Here is a 22,479-nt window from a genome sequence, read left to right as displayed (position 1 = left end):
TGTACAGCCTTGAGGCACTGCACGCTGCGCATCTGGGGACTGCTGCCTACTCCACCTGGCTTCTCCAAACCTATTAAGGGAGAGTTTGTGTATGGAAAAAGAACAAAGAGGGGATAAATACCACCAAGGCCAATATTCAGGGAGCACTAGTTATTTTAACAGCAACCCACCCAACGAGGGCATAACGGTCACAGGCATGTGTAGTAAGTCTCTCATTTCCACCCTCCAGAACGTATTATTCAGCAGGGGCTGGAATCGGAACTGCGCATGCCCAGTACAGCAATTTACACCCCACCCCCCACCCCGCCTTCCCCCTAGTCAGCTGGCTTTTTGAAGGTTCGAACTTCCACAATACAGAACAAAACGAAAAGTCTGCTTAGAGGCTGACTTTGCATCAGTCCCAGGCCTTGGTGGGGTAGGGGGTGGGCAGACTAGGACACCGAACACGCGGAAGGAAAGGGGGTCTTGAAATAGGCTGAGAGGTGTGAAAAGCAAGAACGATCGCCGCCTGGCCTGACTAGCTAGTTGAAATGAGAAGCACTGAAGGCCTGAGGAGGCTTCAAGCGTATGTAAGGGGCGGTTATTATCAAAGGTGTTGTTGTGATGATGCCACTGCCCCGCCTTACCTGGGTCCTGCCGGTGCGGAAAGAGAAACCGCAAGGAAGGCAGAGGCCAGCGGAGATTCCTAAAGCCAAGAGGTCCCCTCCAACCGCGGAGAGCAGGAAGGGCGACCCTGCGCAGCTACTTCCGAGTCCTGCGACCTGAGCGGCATTATGACAAAGACTCTCCTCCCGAGGCCCCGTCAGTCGAAAGTTTGTGGGGTTTTTTTTTGTTGTTGTTGTTGTGGCATCTTTTTTTTTTTTTTTTTGCCAGTCGAAAGTTTTTGTCCATGGGTTCCCATAGAGGGACCGAGGGAGGTGCTAACGAGAAAGGGTCCAGCCTGCGGCCGACACGCCCCACTCTGGGCATCGCGAAGTCTGAGGAGCACAGCGAGTGTCATTTCCGCCCTCATCCTCGGCTCAACGTGGAGGGGGCAGGGTCAAGTGGAAGACGCGCTGCTTGTGCGTCACTTCCGGTGAGCCTAGCGGCGACAACGGCAACATGGCCCTGAACGGCGCTGGTAAGAACTTGGGCTGCGGAGGCCTGTGGCTGCCGGATACGGGAGGCAGCCTGCTTCGGCAAGACCCACAGCCTCTTGTGCCTCTCTTCCCCTAGAAGTCGACGATTTCTCTTGGGAGCCCCCGACCGAAGCGGAGACTAAGGTGCTGCAAGCGCGGCGAGAGCGGCAGGATCGCATCTCCCGGCTGATGGGCGACTACCTGCTGCGTGGTTACCGCATGCTGGGCGAAACGTGCGCGGACTGCGGGGTGAGGAGAGAGACTCGGGACGTGGGATCAAGGGTGGGGCCACGGATCAGGCCGCACGGCCCTTCCCCAGCTCTCCCTCTGGACCCCATCACCCGGCGTCTCACCTCTGTCCCGTGTGCTTTCTGGCCCCTAGACGATCCTCCTCCAAGACAAACAGCGGAAAATCTACTGCGTGGCTTGTCAGGAGCTCGACTCAGACGTGGATAAAGATAATCCGGGTGAGGGGTTGAGTGTGCTTGGTGAAAAAGTGGGGTGATAGAGGCTCAGGAACAGTAGGCCTGGGAGGTGACAGTGGTATTTGTGGGTGGGGCGGGAGTAAGGTGCTTTGTCCTTTCAGCTCTAGAAAGGACCATTCATTCAGTAAGAGCACTGAGCACCTACTGTGTGCCAGACACCATGGGAGAGTCTGAGCTCAATTAGGCGTAGTCCTGATGAGAGAGAGAAAGCAAGAGCATAAATAACTCTGATACAAAGAAGAAAACGTGTGAGTTACCTTATACAGAGGCAGGGAAAACATTTCAAGTATAGAAAGAGCAGAACAGTGACGAGTAGGGAGGTGGCGATGGGCCAGGTATCCTGACCATTCCACTGGCTTTTTCCTTTTTTAGCTCTGAATGCCCAGGCTGCCCTCTCCCAGGCTCGGGAGCACCAGCTTGCCTCTGCGTCGGAGCCCCCCTTGGGCTCTCGGCCTACTCCTCAGCCCCCAGTACCCCGTCCAGAGCACTGTGAGGGAGCTGCAGCAGGGCTCAAGGCAGTCCAGGGGCCACCCCCTCCTGCTCTGCCTCCAAATGCAGATGTCCTGGCCTGCACACAGGAGGCCCTCCTGCAGAAGCTGACCTGGGCCTCAGCTGAGCTGGGCTCTAGCACCTCCCTGGAGACTAGCATCCAGCTGTGCAGCCTTATCCGGGCTTGTGCTGAAGCCCTACGCAGCCTTCAGCAGCTGCAACACTAAAAGACCCCTCCTGAGAAAAACCCTCTAGAAAAACAGCTGTTTTGTTGTGTGTAGTTTGTTCTTTTCTTGGTTCTGAGTGTGCATGCTAATCCCAACTCCATTCGTCTTTTTCCTACTTTTGGCCTCATACTATCACAGTCTGCTCTCCTTGATGCCAGGAGAAATGAGTTGGGCTTGTTTCCACTCAGTTCCCCCACTCAGAGGATGAGGCTGGGAGGGAGAGGACTATGTGATACTTTTTTCTGAGGAGACCACAGCCTCCTCAAAAGCAGGAACAAGAGGCATCAATCTCTGTGGCACCCCTGCAGCCTCCTCAGCCATCCAGTGCTCATTCCCTACCCTGAGTGAGATTTGGGGTTCCAATCCCCTTGGTAGCTTCTCCTTCCATAAAAATCCTGATACCATCATTCTATCCCACCTCAGGCCCAGACCAGGTACTGAGACACTGATAGTGCCAGGTTGCACAGTAGGGACCAAGTACGGGCTTAACCCCAGTCTCCTGACCACCCCCACTCCGTCTTCAAATCCTTTTCCTTGAGAGTTATAATTGAGCAGGATAATTAAACAAGAGTGTTGTGGGGAAGAGAGAACCGCGAAGGAACTGCACCCTCCGCTTCTTGCCCCTATTCCCCCCTCCACCACCACCACCCCACCTCCCACCTCCACCCCTGTCTGTTGGTGGCAGAGTCCGTTTTCTCTGCTTTCCGCGACCTAGGCAGCGTGGTCCCACAGCCCTTGCCCTTTTAAGAGAGGCCCCGCCTACATGGGGGGGTGGGGGCAGGGGGCGGAGTCGGAGAAGTCCGGTTAGGAACAAAGCGCGGCCTGCGGGCGGCGGCTGGGCTCTGCTGGCGGGGCCTCGGGGTGCGGGGCCTGCGGGCGGCGGCCCCGTTAGAACATCGGAGGGAAGGAGGCTGCATCATCCTCTGTGCCGGCCCAGCCATGAATGGGCTGCCCTCGACCGAGGCGCCGGGCGGCGCGGGCTGCGCCCTGGCTGGTCTCCCGCCGCTACCGCGCGGCCTCAGCGGTCTTCTCAATGCGAGCGGAGGCTCGTGGCGGGAGCTGGAGCGCGTCTACAGCCAGCGCAGCCGCATCCACGATGAGCTGAGCCGCGCCGCCCGCGTTCCGGACGGGCCCCGCTATGCCGCCGGCGCCGCCAGCTCGGGAACTGCCGCAGGTCCCCCTGGCCTGCGTCGCCCTGTCAACCTCGACTCGGCTCTAGCGGCACTGCGCAAGGAGATGGTGAGTGGCAGGACCCGAGTCAGCTAGGCGTTGGGGGACAGGGGAGGGGGTGGCTGCTGCCGAGCTTGAGGGTCCCGAGGCGTGACAGACAGCAGAGGCAAAGCGTGGTCTGGGTCTAGAGGATCTGTAGAAGCTGGTTAGGTCAGAGGAAATTATAACAATAATCAGTTACCGTTTATGGCAATAGTTACCACGTATTTTTAAATGCTTTACTTGTGTTATTTCATTCTACTCTACTAGGTGAATGTTGTCCCAATTTTGCCGATTAGGGTTAGTGATTTGCCTAAAGATCCAAAGCTTGCAGGTGGCACCCGATGTCCACAAAAACCTCCGCTTAGAAGAGTGCGGGAAGATTGGCTAGTGCTGTGGCGTAGGCTGAGGGTGGCTTGGACCCCAACCCCAGCCCACTCTCAGTCTTTTGTAGGTGGGCCTGCGGCAGCTGGACATGTCACTGCTGTGCCAGCTATGGGGCCTGTATGAGTCGATCCAGGACTACAAGCACCTGTGTCAAGACTTGAGCCTATGCCAGGACCTGTCATCCTCCCTGCACTCAGACAGTTCCTACCCACCTGACGCTGGCCTATCTGATGACGACGAGCCTCCTGATGCCAGTCTGCCCCCGGACCCGCCACCCCTCACTGTGCCTCAAACGCACAACGCCCGAGACCAGTGGCTGCAGGATGCCTTCCACATCAGCCTCTGAAGAGCTAGAGGGGTGGGGAGCATGCACCCATGCAAAAGGCTCAGAAACTCACCCCTCAGCAAGTACTCAGACTATAGTGCCTGCTTTCCCCCATACCACTTCACCTCACGGGAGGGCAAGGCTTGGGCCCTTCGGAGGTTAAACTGCCTATCCTCCCTCTCCTGTCTTGGGTTAGCTGGCACTGGGGCCGGTACCTGGACTACAGCCTCTGCCCATGGCACTGGACCTCCACTTCTCCCACATGTGTGCACCTCAGCTTGGCCAACCTTCAGTCTGGCAGTGGGGTCCAAAGCATCTTGCCCTCCCCTTGGCATCTCTGGGATTGGGATGAGTGCCTGGCTCCTATCTCTTCATCTTTTGCTGCTGTTGGCAGCTGCTGGCTCAGGGGCATCCCACCTCTGGTCCCTGGGTTCCACTGCCCTAGACAAGGGCTTTGGGACCCATTCCTGCACCCATGGCCAGGAGGGCCAAGGCTCCTTGCTCGATATTTAAGTTTAGGGGCCAGCCTCCTGGGCACATAGAGAAATAAATACTCTCTCACCATTGGTGTGTTCTGACTGCCTGGCTCTGGGGAGGGAAGATAGCGGTGTTTCTGGCAAGTGCCGCCCGGCGCTCGCCAGCAGGTGGCGTTCAAGACCCGGAGTGGAAGAGGCTTGGCGGTGGTAGGGTGCGAATCCTTGCTCCCCGGGTAGAGCTGCGGAGCAGTCCAAGCTGGCCCAGCCTGGTCCCGCGGTTTTGTGACTGCAGGCGAGTCACTTCCCCTCTCTGGCCGGAGGCCTGGGAGCCCAACCCCCTCCCCACTTGCTTTGGGCTTTCTTGGCCAGCTGGGAAGGAAGGAGAAGGAACCGCCCTTCTTGAAGAGAGAAACTTTCCACCCCGAGTTGGGGCGGAGTTGGGGCGGCACAGGAAATGAGTGGGCCGGGGCAGGCGGCCCGAGGGGCCCTAGGCGGGAAAGGGGAAAGGGGAAAGCTCCTCTTGGAAAGGCCTGGAAACGAGTGACCTATGGGTGGGAGGAAAGAGCTGCAGAGGCAGAAGAGGGTGAAGTCTCAATGCCCCAGAGGCCAGAAGAGTGAGCCCTGGAGGGGAGATGGGGGCAGTCCTCTGCGCTTTGGAACATGAGACTCCTAGGAGCCCAGACGCCCCCATTCTACGTCTGCTTACCCCTCCATAGCACTTAGGACCTTTAGGGTAGTATGTAAAAGGCTTTCTCTTCCAGAAGAAACAGCTGCGACGTGGGGTGTGGGAACCAAACCCGAATGTCAGGTCCTCCCTGGAAGAGACCTGCACATTTGTGGATGTTGGGTGCTAAGGCCTCCACACACACACCACCCCACAACTTCCTGACACGAAGAGGAGAGGACCTCGAAGTTGCACATTTAGGCTTACCGGCTGCTCATCCCCACACCTGCTATACAGTCCTTGCCTCCTGGAGACAACCAGGTAGCACTCCTGGCAGATCAGACATCCTGAACTGTATCAAGGACCAGGCTTCTGTCTGTTGGCAAACCTAGCTGAGCGTTCGCACTGGCAGAGGGAACAGGCATAACTCGGGGCGGGACACCTGGGCGATCTCATTGGTGCAGGCAGACGCATTGGCGATAAGGGCTCTAATAGACGTGTGAACAGAGTGGCTAACGCCCCAGGGCAGGCTTCCCAGGGGAGGAAGAGTAAACACACAGACACACACACTGACGTCCCTGATAACGGATTTCGTTTAATAATACCTGGCAAAAAATCAGCCAGGCTCCACACCAAATGCTTTCCAAAGTTTCACTCAAAATGATGTAAAAGGTGAAACTATAACTATCCCTGTTTAGCAGAGGTAAAAACTGAGGCTCATTGTGCTTTGCCCAAGGTAACACACTCGCTGGAAGTCAGCTGCTTGAGGGATGGTGGGACTACCTTCCCACTTGACAGCTGAAGTCAGGTTCTGAGACTGTGAGTGGGTGTTGTCCACAGATAGGGCCACCTGGGTTGGCCCCTGACTCTGCTTCTTCCTGCTCTTGTTAACACGTGGGTGGTAGTCGGAGTCGGCCGCCTCATTGTCGAGGACAGTTGGCTCTGGCCCAGCGCACTGTGGCCCTTCAAGTCTCTTCTCCTTTCTGGGTCTCTTTCCCCAGCCTGTGAAATGGGGCCACCAGTACGTACCTCCCAGGGCTGCGGGCAGGAAGGGAGGCGGCCGGGGCAGCGCTCGCGAGGGCGGCACCAATTGCTGGTGGTCCCTTGCCCGGCCCGCGCCTCCACGCCGTCTGGGCGCACAGAGAGCCCGCGCCTAGGTCCAGGCGTCCCCCACGCCCCGCGCTCGCCGCGCGAGGTCCCGGAAGCCGGGCCGCCCCGCCCCCGCGCTCCCGCCCGAGCCCCGCCCGCCTTCCGACGGGGGTGCGGCTCCAGGAAACGGCGCGCTCGCTGCTCCGCGCTCCAGCGACCCGACGCGCCCCAGACGACCCCGCCGACTCAGCCAGACCACCCGGCGGGCCCCAGCGGCGGCGGCGGGGAGATCCGCCCCGGCTCCGCTCCTCGGACCCCTCCGCACGGACGGGGCGGGCGGCGCCAATAGGAGCCCGGGAGGCCATGGGGACCTGGGTCGGGCCAGCGGTCGCGGGCCAGCGTGAGCCCCAGGTCTGAGGAGTGGGCGGCGGGGCAGCGAGGGCCATGACCTCGGTGTGGAAGCGCCTGCAGCGCGTGGGCAAGCGGGCCGCCAAGTTCCAGTTTGTGGCCTGTTACCACGAGCTGGTGGTGGAGTGCACCAAGAAATGGTGAGTGGGAGGGAGGCCAGTGGGAGTCCCCCAGGCTGGCTGAGACCCCATCTGGCCTTTGAAGCCTGACAGCCCTGCCCCCAGCGCAGTGGCCAAAGAGGCCCCCTACCCTAGTTTGGGCCCTGGTGACCTAGGCACAGAAACTCAAAAGTGCCCTTGCAGCTTGTGGGATCCCCAGAGTTGGGGGGGGGCAGCGTTTGGGGAATGGAGGTCAGGACTTCCTGGCCTGAGAATCTGTGCCCACACTTTCCTCAGCTGCTCTCAGGACTGGGGGAAAGGAGGCCTCATGTTTTTGGCCAGAGGGATGGTACAGGGTAGTATCAGAAAAGGAAGCAAGTTTTGAGATCTGCAGGTGGTGGAGCTGGGACGGAAAACTCCATGGACCTTAGTCCAACTCAGAACAAGGATGTTGCCCCCTCCTCCCCTGCCCATTTGTTGATGCAGAGGAACCACCCACCCCTTCAGCCAGAGTAGGCGCTGGGAGGCTGGATGCATCTCCGCAATATCCTTAAAAGGGGAAACTGAGCACTGGGAGGGATGAGGAGGGAGGCAGGGAGCAGCTTAAAGGGGCCTGAGCCTGGGGAAGGCAAGGTGGTGGTGTGGGGGGGAAATGTGTGAAGGGTGCAGGACCTGGGCCGGACTGCCAAAGGAACCAGGGGCATCTCCTTCACATGCCCCCACCCGCAGCTGCCCAGGTTCCTGCGTCACACCCTAAATATATGTGCTTACTGGTGTCAGCTTCCCTTGGCTGGATTAGGGCACAGCTGTGGGGGCCTCACCCGCCAGGCGGGGCTAAATTTAGGCTCCCAAGAGGAAGGACAGGAAAGGACCAGAGGGTCCAAGGGGAGGGGAGTGAGCAGGAGACTGGGGTCCCTTGGGCAGCTGCCATGTCCCCAGACTTGACTGGGCCAGCCAGAGGGTCGTTCACACCATTCAGCGAGGCCCAGAAAGGACAGGAGCTGGCTGGGGTAACACAGCACAGGGCTGGGACTTGAACTCTGGCCTCTGGCTTCTGGCTTCTACCTTCTGCCCCAGCATCCTGGCTGAGTGTGCGGGCAGTGTCAACTTGTCTGAGTCACAGAGGGTGGGCAGGGCCTCCTTTGCTTTTTCGCTGGGAGCCCAGGCTAGGAAGCTGCCCCTGCCCAGGTCTTAGCTCCCCAGGAGGGCGTGCCCAGCCTGAGTCAGGCTGCCTAGCCAGGCCCCGCCCTCTCTAGGCTCCCACTGTCTGCTTCCCCTTTCTGGGAAGGCCCCATGGCTACCCTTAGTCAGCCATCACCTGAAGTTTGGAGTCAAGGAGGGGTACTTGGCTCCAGGCTGGAGGGCTCTAGGCTTAGCTGTGTAACCTTGCCTGGCCCCTAACCTCTCTGGGTCTCAGCATCCTCAGGGATTGACAGGAGAGCCATTTGTCCTGGCTTGGCCTCCAGCGGGGCAGTGAGCTGGGTGAACCTGAGCATCCTGGCATGGGAGGGGGTACAGGCAAGGAGGGCTCTTGTGCTGCCCTTGGCCTGATGCTCCCTAACCATTTCCACCCTCCTGGGCAGCAGTTGGAACATCTAACCCAAAGGAGCCTCTCCCTTCCAGGCCCACCACATGTCTGGGACTTGGCCCTGCACAGGCGACTCTCCTCTCGCTTTATCTGTCTCCCCACATCTCTTTGCCCTGGCATATGCTGTTCAGCTTAGATGTCACCTTCTGAAATTTTTTCCCTAGTGTCCTCTGTGGGAGTCAGGGGCCCTGCAAGCAAAGGGCTGGGCATGGAAGGCCCTGGGAGGGTATCTCATGACAAGCTGACCCTATGGGTCTCTGACGACTTCCCACGTTCTGCCCCGACCCAACCCTACACCTACCAGAATCCTTGGACCCTGGCACTTGCCATTCCCTCTGCCTGGAGTCTCCCTTCTCCAGACCCTTACACAGCCCATCCCTCCCCGACTCATACCTCTGCTGAGACATCCAACCTTAAGGAGACCCCAGCGGCAATCTCCCATCTCTCTGAAGTCAGTTTGTTAATTTATTTTCCTTCTTAATTGGGACTCTTCCCTCACTGCCATAGTCCTCAACCCCAGAAGGCTTTCCTTTGCTCTGCTCTGTCCTCATATTGGGCTGGGGTGACAGTATGCACTCTGCAAATATTTGTGAATGAATGGACTTCTGTTACTCTGAGTCTGTCTCTTCCTGTGTCTGTGTTTCTTGCAGGGCCCTTGTTGTGTTTTTGTGTATCTCTCTGTCTCTGTGTATGCCTGTCTCTCTATATCACTGTCTTCATAATCCCTGTCAACCCATGGCCCTTTGCCCTTCTGACCCAGGCCACACCCTGCCTCAGCAGCCCCACCCTGCTCCCTGGGGCCCCAGATAAGGGGCTGTCCAGGCCCTGTTCAGTGGGTAGGGGGTCGAGGCAGAAGGAAGACTCTGGAGGAGATGGAGAGGCTGGGTGGGCCTGACTGAGTAGCCCCTCTCCCCTGCCTCCCAGGCAACCTGATAAGCTGGTGGTTGTGTGGACCCGGCGGAACCGGCGCATCTGCTCCAAGGTAGGGTCCAGATTGGGGTTGGGGCTAATTGGGTGGGTGGGTTAAGTGGGTAAGGGTGATGGGGGAGTGGAATCAGGTTCAGATCATAGGGAGAGAAAGATAGGGTCAAGACTGGAGATAAGGACAAGGGGTTTCGGGGGAGAGTTAAGACTGGTGGAGGACTCAGACTGCTTATTGTAGGCCCACAGCTGGCAACCGGGCATCCAGAACCCATACCGGGGCACCGTGGTGTGGATGGTACCTGAGAATGTGGACATCTCTGTGACCCTGTACCGGGTGAGTCTCCAGCCCTCCTGCACAGATGGGGATGAGCCGATGATTGCCAGTGCTGTGGGCAGCCACAGGAGTCCCTGGGTGGGTTATGCATCCAAACAAGAAGGGACAGGGGGGTGAAACCAAGAATCATGGCAAGGGGTCTCCTCAGCCTGAGGGACCCAGCAGGTCATACCCTCCACATATAGTATGAGAGAGAGCTGGGATCAGGAGAAGCTGGGGGGCATACCTGCCAGGAGGGACCAACATGTGTGAAGGCCCTGAACAAACACCTGAGCCAGCACAGGCTCTTCCCTGCCCTGCCCCACCCCAGCAGTCCCTGTACTCACCAGTGTCCCTCTTTCCCAGGACCCCCACGTGGACCAGTATGAGGCCAAAGAGTGGACGTTTATTATTGAGAATGTGAGTGGCCAGGGTGGGCTGGAGCCTGGGGTCTTGGGCACTCTGGAGCAGCACTGATCCTCCTTCCCCTGGCCCACAGGAGTCCAAGGGGCAGCGGAAGGTGCTGGCCACGGCTGAGGTAGACCTGGCCCACCATGCAGGGCCTGTGCCTGCCCAAGTTCCGCTGCGGTTGCGGCTGAAGCCCAAGTCGGTGAAGGTGGTGCAGGCCGAGCTGAGCCTCACTCTCTCGGGGGTGCTGCTGCGGGAGGGCCGAGCCACGTGAGTGCCCCACTGCCCTCCTGGGCCCTAATCTGAAACCTCTGACCAGCCCTCACCTCTGACCTCTGACCCCCAGGGACGATGACATGCAGAGTCTTGCGAGCCTCATGAGCATGAAGCCTAGTGATGTGGGCAACTTGGAGGACTTTGCTGAGAGTGACGAGGAGGAGGCTAATGGTCCAGGGACCCTGGAGGTGCGGGCTCGTGTCCCCCAGCCAGGTAGGCTCACCACCCGTGGATTGAGATCACCAGGACCTAGGGAGGCTGAGGATAACCCGGGCCGTAATCCACTTGCTGTGTCGGGGCAGGGCCAGCTTGAGCACACTCCATGGTGGGAGCTCTCTATGGCCAGAAGGTCCCAATCTGCTCAGTGGCCCTAAATATCCAGACTTGACCCCTGGTCCCATAGTGACCTTGGTCCTTAGCTGAGTCCTTCCAGATGGGTTCCCAGCACCTCCCAGTGTCCCTGGCCCTCTCCTCACCCCTAGGTGGATGCCTGCCCAGGTCTGTACCTGCCCTGAGGCAGCTGGGCCAAAAGTGCAGAGAGGGGCTGCAGTCCAGGCTCACCACCCCTCACCACTCACCCTCATCCCTCCCTTTTGCTTGTTAAGGCTTTTTTTCTGTCTGTCCTTGTCTGCCCTGTCTTTCTCTCTTCTCTGCATCCATGGGCCTGTCTCTTCTCGTAGGCTGGGGCAGTGCCCTGAGGCTGGGGCGTCTCCCAGGTAGGCCCAGCATTCTAGTTGTGGGGAGGGGGTCAGGCCTGCAGGGCTCTTCCCTGGGCTGACCCTGCCCTCCAATCCCTGCCCCCAGATGCCTCTCGGGAGCTGAAGACACTTTGTGAGGAGGAGGAAGAGGGCCGGCTCCAGCAGGCAGGTGAGGCCCAGGCTGGGGTTGCAGGGGGTTGTGGGGGGCACTGGACCTCCAGTCACAGAGCCCAGGCCTCAACACTACCTCTCTTTCTTCCCCGCAGCTGCCAGCCCTTCTAGTGCTGAGGATACCAGCCCAGCACCTGTGAGTGCCCCTGCGCCCCCAGCCAGGGCCTCCCGGGGCCAGGAGTCAGAACCAGCTACCATAGCTGGGGGCCAGGTGGGGCCCAAGGCCCCCAGGCCCCCCAGAACCCCACCCGAGACAAGGTGAGCTATGGAACCAGCCCCACAGCCCCATCCCCTGTCTATTCTCAAGAAGTTGCACTCCCCTCACCTAACCACCTTTCCAGGGCCCCAGCAATCTGAAAGGCTGGAAGAGGAGCTGAGAGGGGGGCCAAATGCCCCACCTGCAATGCACCCTCCTGCTCTCTCTTCAGGTCCTCAAGACAGCCAGGCCAAGATGTGGCCCCCACCCCGGCCCCTCGGCTCCGGAAAGGCTCTGATGCCCCCTGGCCCCCAGTCCACCAAGAGGATGATGAGGCCCCCAAAGACTCAGGGGCTCCCCCAGCAGGAGTGGATTCTGCTGTGGAGACCCAGGCCCTGGAAAGCCCTCAGGAAGGGACAGAAGCCCAGGGAGCAGGGCTGGGCCCAAGCACTGAGGACAGACACTCCAGCAAAGTTTTGGAAGGGCAGAAACCCATGGCTGAGGAAGGGGGCATTGGGGACAGGCCAGAGGCTAGTGGGGTGGCCACTGAGCATGGGTTAGGAGTCAGAGAGGTGAATAAGAAGAGGTCAGATGTCAGAGCTTGGGAGGCTGAAGAGAGTTTAGGAATAGGTCAAGTGGATGCTCAGCGGAGGTCAAATGTGAGACATGTGGACACTAAGGGACCAGAGTCTACAGGGGTGACATCTGAGGCAAGATTCAAGGGGACTCCTGAGGCTCCTCCAAGGGGCTCTCAGGGGAAGACAGGCGTCAGGACCAGGGATGAGGCTCACACAATCCTGAGCCCACCTCCAGCAGAGCCTGCAGGGCATTCCAGGCATCTTGGTGACCTCAAGGGGATCAGGGCTGCTGCAGGCCAGGAGAAAGAGGGTGCAGAGGTGAAGAACAGAGCCCTGGGTATTGGGGGGACAGGCCTGGAGCAGGGCACCTCTGTTGGAGCAGCAAGTGCCAGTCCCCAGGTGAGCAGGTACCAAGGGGCCCCACTAGCAGCTGACCAGGGGGCAGTGTCTAGGGATCTGAGGGTCTGGGAGGTAGAAACTGGGGATTCAAGGGTCCCGGGACCAGAGACTAGGGTGGTAGAATCAGAGTCACTGGGGACCCAGGAGATGGAAGTGGGGGGCTCAGTGTTTCCACAGATAGAGACCGAGACAGCAGAAGCAGAGATATTGGGGACCCAGGAGACAAAAAGAGTGAGATCAGGGGTCCTGGAGTCAGAGGCTGCTGAGATGACAGAGTCTAAGGAACTAGGGACCCAGAAAACAGGGGTAAGGATTTTAGGGGTCCCCGGGACAGAGGCTGGGATGGCAGAGTATAAGGTACTGGGGACGCAGGAAACAGAGGCTGGGGGTTCAGGAGTTCTGGGGATAAAGACTAGGGTGTCAGAGACGGAGATATTAGGGACCCAGGAGATATCTGGGGGTTCAAGAGTGCTGAAGATAGAAGCTGAGAGAGCAGAATCTGAAATATTGGGGGCCCAGGAGACAGAGATGAGGTTTTCAGGGGTCTCAGAGATAAAATCAGAGATAACAAGGACCCAGGAAACAGAGTTAGAAGGTTCTGAGGTCACAGGGTTTGAGACTGAGACAGCAGAAGCTGAGATCCCGGGGACCCAGGAGACAGAGGTAGTGGGTTTAGGGGTCCCTGAGATAGAGACTGAGACAGCAGAAGCTGAGATATTGGGGACCCAGGAGACAGAGGTAGTGGGTTCAGGGGTCCCAGAGATAGAGACTGAGACAGCAGAAGCTGAGATCCCGGGGACCCAGGAGACAGAGGTAGTGGGTTTAGGGGTCCCTGAGATAGAGACTGAGACAGCAGAAGCTGAGGTCCTGGGGACCCAGAAGACAGAGGTAGGGGGTTCAGGGGTCCCAGAGATAGAGACTGAGACAGCAGAAGCTGAGATCCCGGGGACCCAGGAGACAGAGGTAGTGGGTTTAGGGGTCCCTGAGATAGAGACTGAGACAGCAGAAGCTGAGGTCCTGGGGACCCAGAAGACAGAGGTAGGGGGTTCAGGGGTCCCAGAGATAGAGACTGAGACAGCAGAAGCTGAGATATTGGGGACGCAGGAGACAGAGGTAGTGGGTTCAGGGGTCCCAGAGACAGAGACTAAGACGGCAGAAGCAGGGATATTGGGGACCCAGGAGATGGCATTTGGGGGTTCAGGGGTCCCAGGAACAGAGACTAAGATAGTGGGGCCTGAGGAGACAGAAGTGGGTGATTCAGGGTTTTCAAGGCCAGTGGCTAGAATGGTAGAGGCTGAGGGACTGGAGACTCAACAGACAGAAAGTACCGTTTTAGAGGCTGAGAAAGCAAAGGCCAAAACTTCTGGGGTCCAGGAGGCAGAGACTGGACTCTGGAGGACCCTCAAATATGAGGCTTTAAGGGTCCCAGTCATAAAGCATGGAATTTTAGAGTCCCAGGGAGCAGAGGCAGAGACTACAATTTTGAGGGAACAGGAGGCAGAGGCTGGGGTTTGGGGGGTTTCAGAGGCCAGGTCTGGGGTTTGGGAAGCCAATGAACCAGAGATGGAGGTTCCAGGGGCTTCAGAGAACCAATCTGGTATTTTCGAGGCCCAGGAAGCAGAGGCTGGGGTCTCAGGAACCGAGAAGGGAAAAGAAGCTGAGGGAAACCTCCCAGAGGCCAGCCTGATTGAGGCGCAGGTGGCCAGTGGGGCAGGGGCTGGGGTGCCCAGGCCCTTGGGGGCCTCTTCCCCAGAGGAGCCTGAAGAGGACAGGAGGCTGCCGGGCAGCCAGGTAGGGATGGGGGCTGCTGAGGGCCCAGTCTGCTGCTTTCCACTAACCCAGGCTGAGCGAACGGCGGCTCTGCATGGACCCACCTGGTCGACTGGGGTGGGGTGGGACAGGGGCTCAGCTTTAAGGAGCCCCTCACCCGCTCCTCTCTCAAGATGCCCTGGCTCCCCTACCCTGTCTTCTCTGGGCTGCATGGAGTGGGACACTCCTAGAGCTAATTTTCTGGGCTGACCTGGAGGTGTGGCTGCTGGTGACTTCTGATCTTCCCTGGGGGTCACTGACCTTGTAGGTGACTTTAGTAGCTAACTGCAGAGCTGGAAACCTTTTTGCCTGACCATAAAGCTAGGTCCAGCAGTCTGCGGTGACTCCTGCAAACCCAGAGCTGAAGCTCTTTTGTGCCCAAGGGGCAGAGAGTACAAGTCCCATGTTCACATTTCCTAAGCCCTTCCCTGTGTCCCCAGGCACCGCCTGCCCTGGTGAGCTTTAGCCAGTCCCTGCTGGAGTGGTGCCAGGAAGTCACCGCTGGCTACCGTGGTGTCCGCATCACCAACTTTACCACATCATGGCGCAACGGCTTGGCCTTCTGTGCCATCCTGCATCGATTCTACCCAGACAAGATGTGAGCTGCCAGAGGGGATGCGAATGAATGGGGGAGCCTGCTGGGAGGATGGTGTGAATCCAGCCTCTGATCCTTGCTCTCTCTGCAGCGACTTTGCCTCCCTTGACCCACTCAACATCAAACAGAACAACAAGCAGGTGAGATGGGGAGGGAGTGATGCCTGGAGGGAAAGAGGGTGTAAAACCAGGCCTAGGTATGTAAGATTTGTCTATCTGTGTGGAGAAGAGGAGTCTGGGCCTCAGGGCCCCAGCTGTGGCTTTTGGAAGTTCTGCCACTTATTACCCTTTTGGTCTTTAAAGTGTTCATTTTTCTTAGTTTAGCTTTGTTTTTTTAAAGCATATTTCCACCAGATGGTGTTTTGGAAACCACCCTTTGGTGTGCAGTTGCTGGGTAACGCGGGGGCGGGCCCTGTTGCTAGATTTCTTCCAATAGGAGGGTGCAGGCGTTGTTGGCAAACCCTGGCATGCCCGTTGCAGGGACCCCCTGGGTGGTACCAGCCGGGGACCGCAGTGTCACTGGGTAACGCCCGCCACCGCTGACCCTAACGCACTGCTCCTAGGCCTTCGATGGCTTCGCGGCCCTGGGCGTATCGCGGCTGCTGGAGCCGGCGGACATGGTGCTGCTGACTGTGCCCGACAAACTCATCGTCATGACGTACCTGTGCCAGATCCGCGCCTTCTGCACAGGGCAGGAGCTGCAGTTGGTGCAGCTGGAGGGCGGCGGCGGCGCCGGCACGTACCGCGTGGCTAGCGCCCAGCGGAGTCCGCCCGACGACCTGGACGCCAGCGGCCTGGCGCAGCGGCTGCGCGAGCATCGGGCCGAGGCGACCCAGGAACCCCAGGAGGCCGTCACCCCCGCAGACGGAGTGGCCCCTGAGGTGGACTCCAAGGACCGCGGGGCCGTGGCTGCCCAGGAGGCGCGCTCCGCCGACGCCCCGGCCAATGGGCAGGCGTCCGCGCCTCCGGGAGAGGGTCTGGTGAACGGGGTGGGGGCGCCGGGCGCCGCGGGCGGCGTGAAGCTGCGGCGGCCGACGGTCAACGCGGAGGCTGGGCCCGTGCCCCCTCCCCGCGCGCATGGCTCCTTCTCCCACGTGCGCGACGCAGACCTGCTGAAGAAGAGGCGCTCGAGGCTGCGGAACAGCAACTCCTTCTCTGTGGACGATCCGGACTCGGGAGCCCCGGGAGCTGGCGGAGCTGCAGCGGTGAGTGCCCTCCTGCGGCGTGGGGGTCGGGGAGCCGCGGGCTGAGCTAGTGCGCGGGGGAGGGGGGCCGGGGGGGCCGGGGTGGGGGGAGGCCTCCGCTGGACGCGGGGAGGTGCTTTTTGATTGGAGGGACCCGTGTGGCAGACGAGCCCCCCCGCGAGGACGAGGTAGCTAGTGAGCTCCTCATCTCGGGGCACACAGACCTCCCTGGCTCAGAGCCGCTCCTGGGGCGGGGGCCCGACTTTGTTGCCAACCTTGGGGCATATGCTAGTGCTTTTAAAGGCTTGGTACCCAGTTAGTGAAAAGTTCCCACAAGGCTCTGTGTAGCTGGCACCCAGCGCAGAGCTCTTTATGAACTACAAAATGGGTTGGGGGCATTTCTTTCTCCGCAGGTGGCGGGGGGTCAGCCAGCTTCCCTGTAAACTGGGAGCAGGGTTTCTATACTCAAGGGAGCTCTCTGGGGCCTCCCAACCCCAAGAGTCTCTGATTTGAATCTTTAACTCCAGATGCTAGAGGCTAGTTTTCTCTCTTCTCTGATAATGGAAGGTTGGAGATGGGAGACCCTGCTGGGTACCCGTTTCCCCCGATCCCTTGCAGGTCTCAGGTCAGTCTCCCAGGGTGTCTTGTACTGCACTGAAGGGGAGGTGGTCCCAGAGAGGGCAGGGATTTGCTTAAGGACTCACAGTCACTGAAGTCCAGGCCATGTGTGCTTTCCAGCTGCACCATCTTGGACAGCAGGGGCAGCAGCTCTGTTGGGCCACTCCAAGCCTTCAGCTGTGCAGGGATGACCCGTGAGTTCTAAGGAAAGTCTTTTTGGAAGAAGCAGCCATTTGAGCCAGGCTGATAAGATGGGCAGCTTTTCCCAGGTGAAGAATCGGAGGGGGGGGGGGTTCTCAAGAGGCAGGACCTCCCAAGCAAAAATGTGGCAGCATGAAAGCTCAGGTCTTGTTTAGGAAAGTGCCAGTCACATCCTGTAAGGTCCGCAGGCAGTGATGTGGCTGGCCAGGAGAGCAGGAGCCTTGAGTGCAGGGTCTGAAGTGCAGCACTGAGACTATGAATGAGAAACAGGGAGGGCACTGGAGGCACCCATAGCAGGTGTGTTAGACAGCTATCCTCAGCCTGTCTGTTGGTCTTTGACCAAAGCCCCCTTAACGTGTATCAATGGCTTTTTATATCTCAAAAGGGGAGGCTTCATCCTTCTGGGCCTAAGTCCCAGCACCTGGCCCTTCCAAGCCAGGCCCTCCTCCAGCCCTTGTCCCACAGGAGATATTTAACCCTTGGGACTGGAGGGGACTCCTCCCCATTGGCCACTCACATCCCCTTCTCCTGTGTGCAATGGGAGGAGGTAGGACCTTCCCCGGCCTTGGGAGCTCCCAAAGTTCTGAATGCAATGAAGTCAGGCACCTTGAAACTGAGGAGGGGGTGAAGCAATGCCATGAGGAGGGCAGGGTGCCTGCCTCTGGTGCAGCCCAGCAAGGCTTCCTGGAGGAGGGGCCACACATGAGGGTGTAGAAAGGGGAATTTGGGTCAGATGTGAGGAAGCATTGGAGTTCCCATCAGGGTTGGCATGAGTAAGCTTAGTTGCTGCTGAGATTGGGGTTTCTCCATTCTCCTGCCCCTGCCTGCCCTGTCAGTTGAGCACTTGCTGTGTGCCTGGCCCCATAGCCCCTCATCAACTCCTCACCAACTCCTACAATGCCCTTTTTGGGGAGGAACAGTTACCCCATTTTGTAAGTGGAAATGATGAGGCTCAGGGAGACGAAGAAAGAGACAAAGGGAGTTGATACACATGTGAACCTGGGTTTTGAGGCTCAGCTCTTACATGGCGCCCTCTACTGGGCTGAGCACTCTTAACTGGCTGTGTGACCCTGGACCAGCCACTTAATCTCTGTTTTCTTTTCCTGAGAGAAGCAAAGGCATATAAGTTCTCTGCAAAGTGTCATTGAGGCACCACTGTAGGGTGCTGTCAAAAAAAGGGGAGCTATGTTTTCCCCCACATGCCTTTCTGGAGCCCAGCAACCCCCATCTTACATGGGGCTGGAATTTCTCCCCATTTTATGTACAAGGACACAAACAGGCCCAGTGTGTGTGACTGGCCCGAGGAAACAGCAAATCAGTGGATAAGCTAGGGAATAAACCTTTGGATCAGACAGCCCTGGGCATAAGCCAGGCCCTGTATGAGTGTCACCTCTGACTCTCCGTTTCCTCATCTGTAAAGTGGGGGTGGTACTCATCCCTGCCTCACAGTGTTGTTGGGAGAACTCAATAAGTCAGTGCATACACACTGCCCCCCACACAAATAAATGTTTACTGGGCATCAGCCATAATTGTTATCCGGTGTACCCTGAGTGCATCCTTTGGACCCCATCCTGTTCACAGGGGCTGCCTCTGGTTGGGTAGACCTGGGTACCCAGCAGCCGTGGGGTCACATCTGTGATGGGAGAAGCCTCGGGCACCGTGGTGTGGGAGTATCTGCCCAACCTGGGGGTCAGGGAGGCTTCAGGAGGCATGAAAGTCAGGAAGGAAGGAAGAAAACTGTGTGAAGGGGCCTCTGGAGGAGGTGGGGCTGAGCTGGGTCATGAAGGTTGAGTGGGTGTCCAGTTGCCCAAGACAGAGGCTGGCTCCAGGCTGAGGAAATGATTTGGGGAAGCGAAAGTCCATCACTGTGGCCAGAGGGTGGCATCTGGGTAGGGCTCAGGGCAGTAGGAGTTGGGGCTGGAGCTGCCAACAGGCCTTGGCAAGGAGGCTGAGGGCTGAGGTGGGGTGGGGAGAGAGTGACACCATTGAGGGGTGAAGGTTTTAGGGAGATCCCTCAGTTGTGGCTTGAGGATGAAGTCAACAGGCAGGGCGTGGGTGTTGGCTGGTGGAGAGGCCGCCACTGACCCAGGCCAGAGAGGATGGCATCTGAGTGGACTGCCACTCAGGGAGGTGCAGAGTAGAGTGGACAGTGAGGTGGCTTAACCCCTTCTCCCCACCTGGTGACACTGAGAGGTGGCCAGAGCAGGAGCTATCAAGGGGGCCAGGTTATCAGCTGAGCTGAAAGTTGGGGGCCCGCAGGGCTGACAGTCTCAGCAAGTTGCCAGGGGCAGAACACATGAGAGGCCAGCCCTGCCCTTCTAGGCGACAGTTGGTAGATCCAGCCACCTGTCCTGTTCTGAGTGTTTTGTGAAGAGCACAGCATTCTCTAGGTATGGGAATTGGTCAGGCAGAAGGGTGCTCCATTTTGGTCAGGAGGTAGAGGTACTGGCTCACGATGACCACACCAGGTCAGCTCAGTGTTGCTGTGTGGGGCCCTGGCCCTGATGGAGATGCCAGCAGTAGGTGATGGAGTCTGAGGTGGCCTGAGGGAGCAACATGGAGGAGGGGGCGTGAGGGAAGAGAGGCCCCAGTGGGCCCTCCACAGAGTTTCACCCCTACATCTCACAAATGCCCTGTGAGGCCCCCGGAACTCCCCAGGGAATGGGAGTGGACTGGCCCAGGACCACAGGGCCTGGGATGGTGAAGTCTGTGGCCTTTGCTGGAGGAGGCGCTTTCCCCAGAGCGTGTGGTGGTGGAGTTCTGTGTTTGCAGGACTGGAGAAGCTGCTGAGGTGGGCAGGGCCTGGAATTGAGGACCCTCTGCCCTGTGTGTGCGAGGCTCTGGTGGGCTCTCGGGGAGCCCCTCCAAGCCCTTACTGGCCTTTTCCTCTACAGGAAGGCATGAGCCCTGACCCCAGCCCTGCCCCCGGCCCACCCACAGCCACAGCCCCACAGCAGTCCCCAGGTGAGTAGTTTTGAAGGGATGGTGACTCGTCTCAACTCAGGCTGCACGCAGTTGCTGAGCCGGGGACCTTCTGGGGGCAGGTGTCAGTTGGGGGTCCCTTAGCCTTGTCTCTTTCTGCAGGTGGGACATCAGAGGAACCGCCCCCAAGCCCAGGGGAGGAGGCTGGGCTGGTAAGGAGGGCTGAGGTGGGAGGGGCTGATAGCTGGGCTTCCTAGGTGGGGCCTGGGCTGAGCCCACCCTGTCCTCTGCCCCCTCTTTCCAACCCAGCAACGGTTCCAGGACACAAGTCAGTACGTGTGCGCAGAGCTACAGGCTCTGGAGCAGGAGCAGAGGCAGATAGATGGGCGGGCAGCCGAGGTGGAGACGCAGCTGAGGAGCCTCATGGAGTCAGGTGGGGCAGGCATCTGGAGTCCACTCCCTCACACATGCTGCCAGATCTGCCCCGCCCTGCAGCTCTTTCTGACCCTGGGAAGAGTTGGGCGGAGCCAAGGCTGGAAGAGGCATGCTGAGGCACACAGCTCTGGCTTCTGGGATGCCACAAGGGAACAAGACCCCTCTCCCCCTCCCCACTCCTGACACAGGGGTTGGTGGCAGGCCTGGTGACTGGCTTGGCCCAATTCAGGTGCCAACAGGCTGCAGGAGGAGGTGCTGATCCAGGAGTGGTTCACACTGGTCAACAAGAAGAACGCTCTCATCCGGAGGCAGGACCAGCTGCAGCTGCTGTGAGTGCTGGTCCTTCCCTGTCTAGGCCCCACCCCTGCCCACCCAGGGCCAGCAGAACAGATGGAATCTTAACTACTTTGATCAGAACTGTTTACTGCTTGCTTCTTTCAACGATTTTTTTTTTTTAGAAATTGCTCAACCATCTTAATTTCCCCCCTAATTTTCTGAATATAGTGTATATCTCTTGAATTGGCAATATTTTTGTGAATGAGAGAATTGAGGCCCAAAGGAAAATGTGGTAGATCAGTGCTGAGCACCCCAGTTTGTCCCTGTTCCTTTACAGTAAGGAACGCTGAGGCTTAGAGACAGCTGAGCTGGTTTCTCAAGTGAGGGCAGAAGCAATTCTCTGCCAACATTGCCATTATAGCCCTGCATGGTAGAGGTGGTTCTGCCTCCCTCTTGCATTTTGGATCATTTTTCAAAACAATTTTAGTCTAATACTTGCTGTTTATGAGTAATATTCATCCAAATAATCCTTCCAGGTTGTTTCTTATTTTTAAAAAAGAGGGTTGGGTTGGGGGAGGAGACAATATAAATATCCAGCAAGTGGGGAACAGTTGAAACAAGAGATGATTCCCTGAGGGGACTGGGGTATAACTCTGCCCTTGGCCCAGCCCTCAATGGAAACTGGCGGTCAGGTGGGATGGGGGACAGGGAGTGGTCAAAACCCTGGGCACTCCCTCCCATTCCCTTTTCCCTAACCTGGCACCCCACCCCCCAGCATCGAAGAGCAGGACTTGGAGCGGAGGTTCGAGCTGCTTAGCCGGGAGCTGCGGGCCATGCTGGCCATTGAAGGTGGGAGATGGGGCACAGGGGCTGGGGGGTAGGACACGGCAGGGGCGAGCACCCCCTGACCCCCAGACTCCTCTGCCCTCAGACTGGCTGAAAACGGCCGCGCAGCAGCACCGAGAGCAGCTGCTGCTGGAAGAGTTGGTGTCGCTGGTGAACCAGCGCGACGAGCTGGTCCGGGACCTGGACCAGAAGGAGCGGACGTAAGTGGGACCAGGATGCTCTGGGAGCCGGGAAGGCTCCAGGGGTGTACTCTGAGGGGTGCTCGGTCGTGACCCCGGGGGGCAGCCTGCGTGTGGGGCCCGACGCTGGGGCTGACTTTAACCCGATCCCTCCCAGCGCGCTGGAGGAGGACGAGCGCCTGGAACGCGGCCTGGAGCAGCGGCGCCGCAAGCTGAGCCGGCAGCTGAGCCGGCGCGAACGCTGCGTGCTGAGCTGAGGCCGCGCGGGCCCAGACGTCTTCGCCCCTCCTGGTCCAACCGGACTGCAGCTTTTCTCGCCGCCGCGCCGGGTCGCCGCTTCGGCCCTGCGCTCGGGAGGACCGGACCCTCACGGATGCCGCGCACGGCCGGTAGGGGCCGCCGTTACCCTTCAGGTGGAGGGGAAGCGCGAACCTTCGGGCCCCGAAGGACAGGAGCGGCTGGGCGGCCGCGCCGTCCGGGCCGTATTTATTAGTCCGTGTGAGTGTGTGTGCGTGTGTTCGCGGCGGGCGGAGGGTCCCAGGCGCACCCCCAGAGCTCTTTCTCGAGGGCAGGGCCCGGCCGGCCAGCCCCAGGGGAGAGGGATGGCTCGTGAACTGCCGCGCCCCCGCCCTACCCGCCTTCCTGTTACTCGCGAGCAATAAAGTTAGAAAGGCCAAACCATTGCGCCCGGGCTTTCTCAGGACTACCGGCACTTTCAATAGGCGGAAAGGGGTGGGGCCTTGGCCGATAAGGTCGTCTGCGATCCTAAGTGGGGCTGTGCGGCTTTGAGGTTTCTCAGCTGCCGGCGGAGACCGGACCAGAGGCCTGACCTTGGCCTTCAGAGGATGATGTGGTTTGGGTTGTTGATCGCTGTAGGGAGGTCTCATTT

At 58.9% G+C, this 22,479-nt stretch overlaps 3 protein-coding genes across 6 annotated transcripts; all 3 read left to right on the top strand.

Annotated features, from left to right (window-relative positions):
- Positions 1-919: 919 nt before the first annotated feature.
- ZNRD2 (zinc ribbon domain containing 2) lies at positions 920-2,354 on the top strand. The gene is made up of 4 exons (XM_010995999.3): positions 920-1,120; positions 1,216-1,367; positions 1,501-1,585; positions 1,976-2,354. The coding sequence occupies exons 1-4, from the start codon at positions 1,102-1,104 to the stop codon at positions 2,317-2,319; spliced, it is 600 nt and encodes a 199-aa protein (XP_010994301.1). The 5' UTR covers positions 920-1,101; the 3' UTR covers positions 2,320-2,354.
- A 147-nt stretch (positions 2,355-2,501) lies between these two features.
- FAM89B (family with sequence similarity 89 member B) lies at positions 2,502-4,804 on the top strand. Its single transcript, XM_010995998.3, has 2 exons — positions 2,502-3,558; positions 3,983-4,804. The coding sequence occupies exons 1-2, from the start codon at positions 3,259-3,261 to the stop codon at positions 4,259-4,261; spliced, it is 579 nt and encodes a 192-aa protein (XP_010994300.1). The 5' UTR covers positions 2,502-3,258; the 3' UTR covers positions 4,262-4,804.
- A 1,825-nt stretch (positions 4,805-6,629) lies between these two features.
- On the top strand, positions 6,630-22,268 carry EHBP1L1 (EH domain binding protein 1 like 1). Of its 4 annotated transcripts, XM_064492121.1 has the most exons (20): positions 6,632-7,017; positions 9,488-9,545; positions 9,726-9,821; positions 10,167-10,220; positions 10,300-10,478; positions 10,555-10,697; positions 11,289-11,351; positions 11,449-11,611; positions 11,782-12,526; positions 14,135-14,317; positions 14,776-14,933; positions 15,022-15,070; positions 15,493-16,134; positions 19,827-19,896; positions 20,017-20,066; positions 20,164-20,287; positions 20,519-20,618; positions 21,341-21,414; positions 21,497-21,611; positions 21,748-22,268. In XM_064492121.1, the coding sequence occupies exons 1-20, from the start codon at positions 6,914-6,916 to the stop codon at positions 21,845-21,847; spliced, it is 3,270 nt and encodes a 1,089-aa protein (XP_064348191.1). In that variant the 5' UTR covers positions 6,632-6,913; the 3' UTR covers positions 21,848-22,268. The 4 variants fall into 4 exon arrangements, with proteins under 4 accessions (XP_064348190.1, XP_064348191.1, XP_064348192.1 ...); XM_064492120.1 differs by having other exon boundaries at positions 6,630-7,017; positions 11,782-14,317; XM_064492122.1 differs by lacking the exon at positions 14,135-14,317 and having other exon boundaries at positions 6,633-7,017.
- Positions 22,269-22,479: the final 211 nt, after the last annotated feature.

This window comes from Camelus dromedarius, chromosome 12 (genome assembly GCF_036321535.1).
Source record: "Camelus dromedarius isolate mCamDro1 chromosome 12, mCamDro1.pat, whole genome shotgun sequence".
Classification (NCBI taxonomy): Eukaryota; Metazoa; Chordata; class Mammalia; order Artiodactyla; family Camelidae; genus Camelus; species Camelus dromedarius.
Note: the sequence above shows the minus strand (reverse complement) of the source record. Positions and strands in the feature narration are given on the sequence as shown.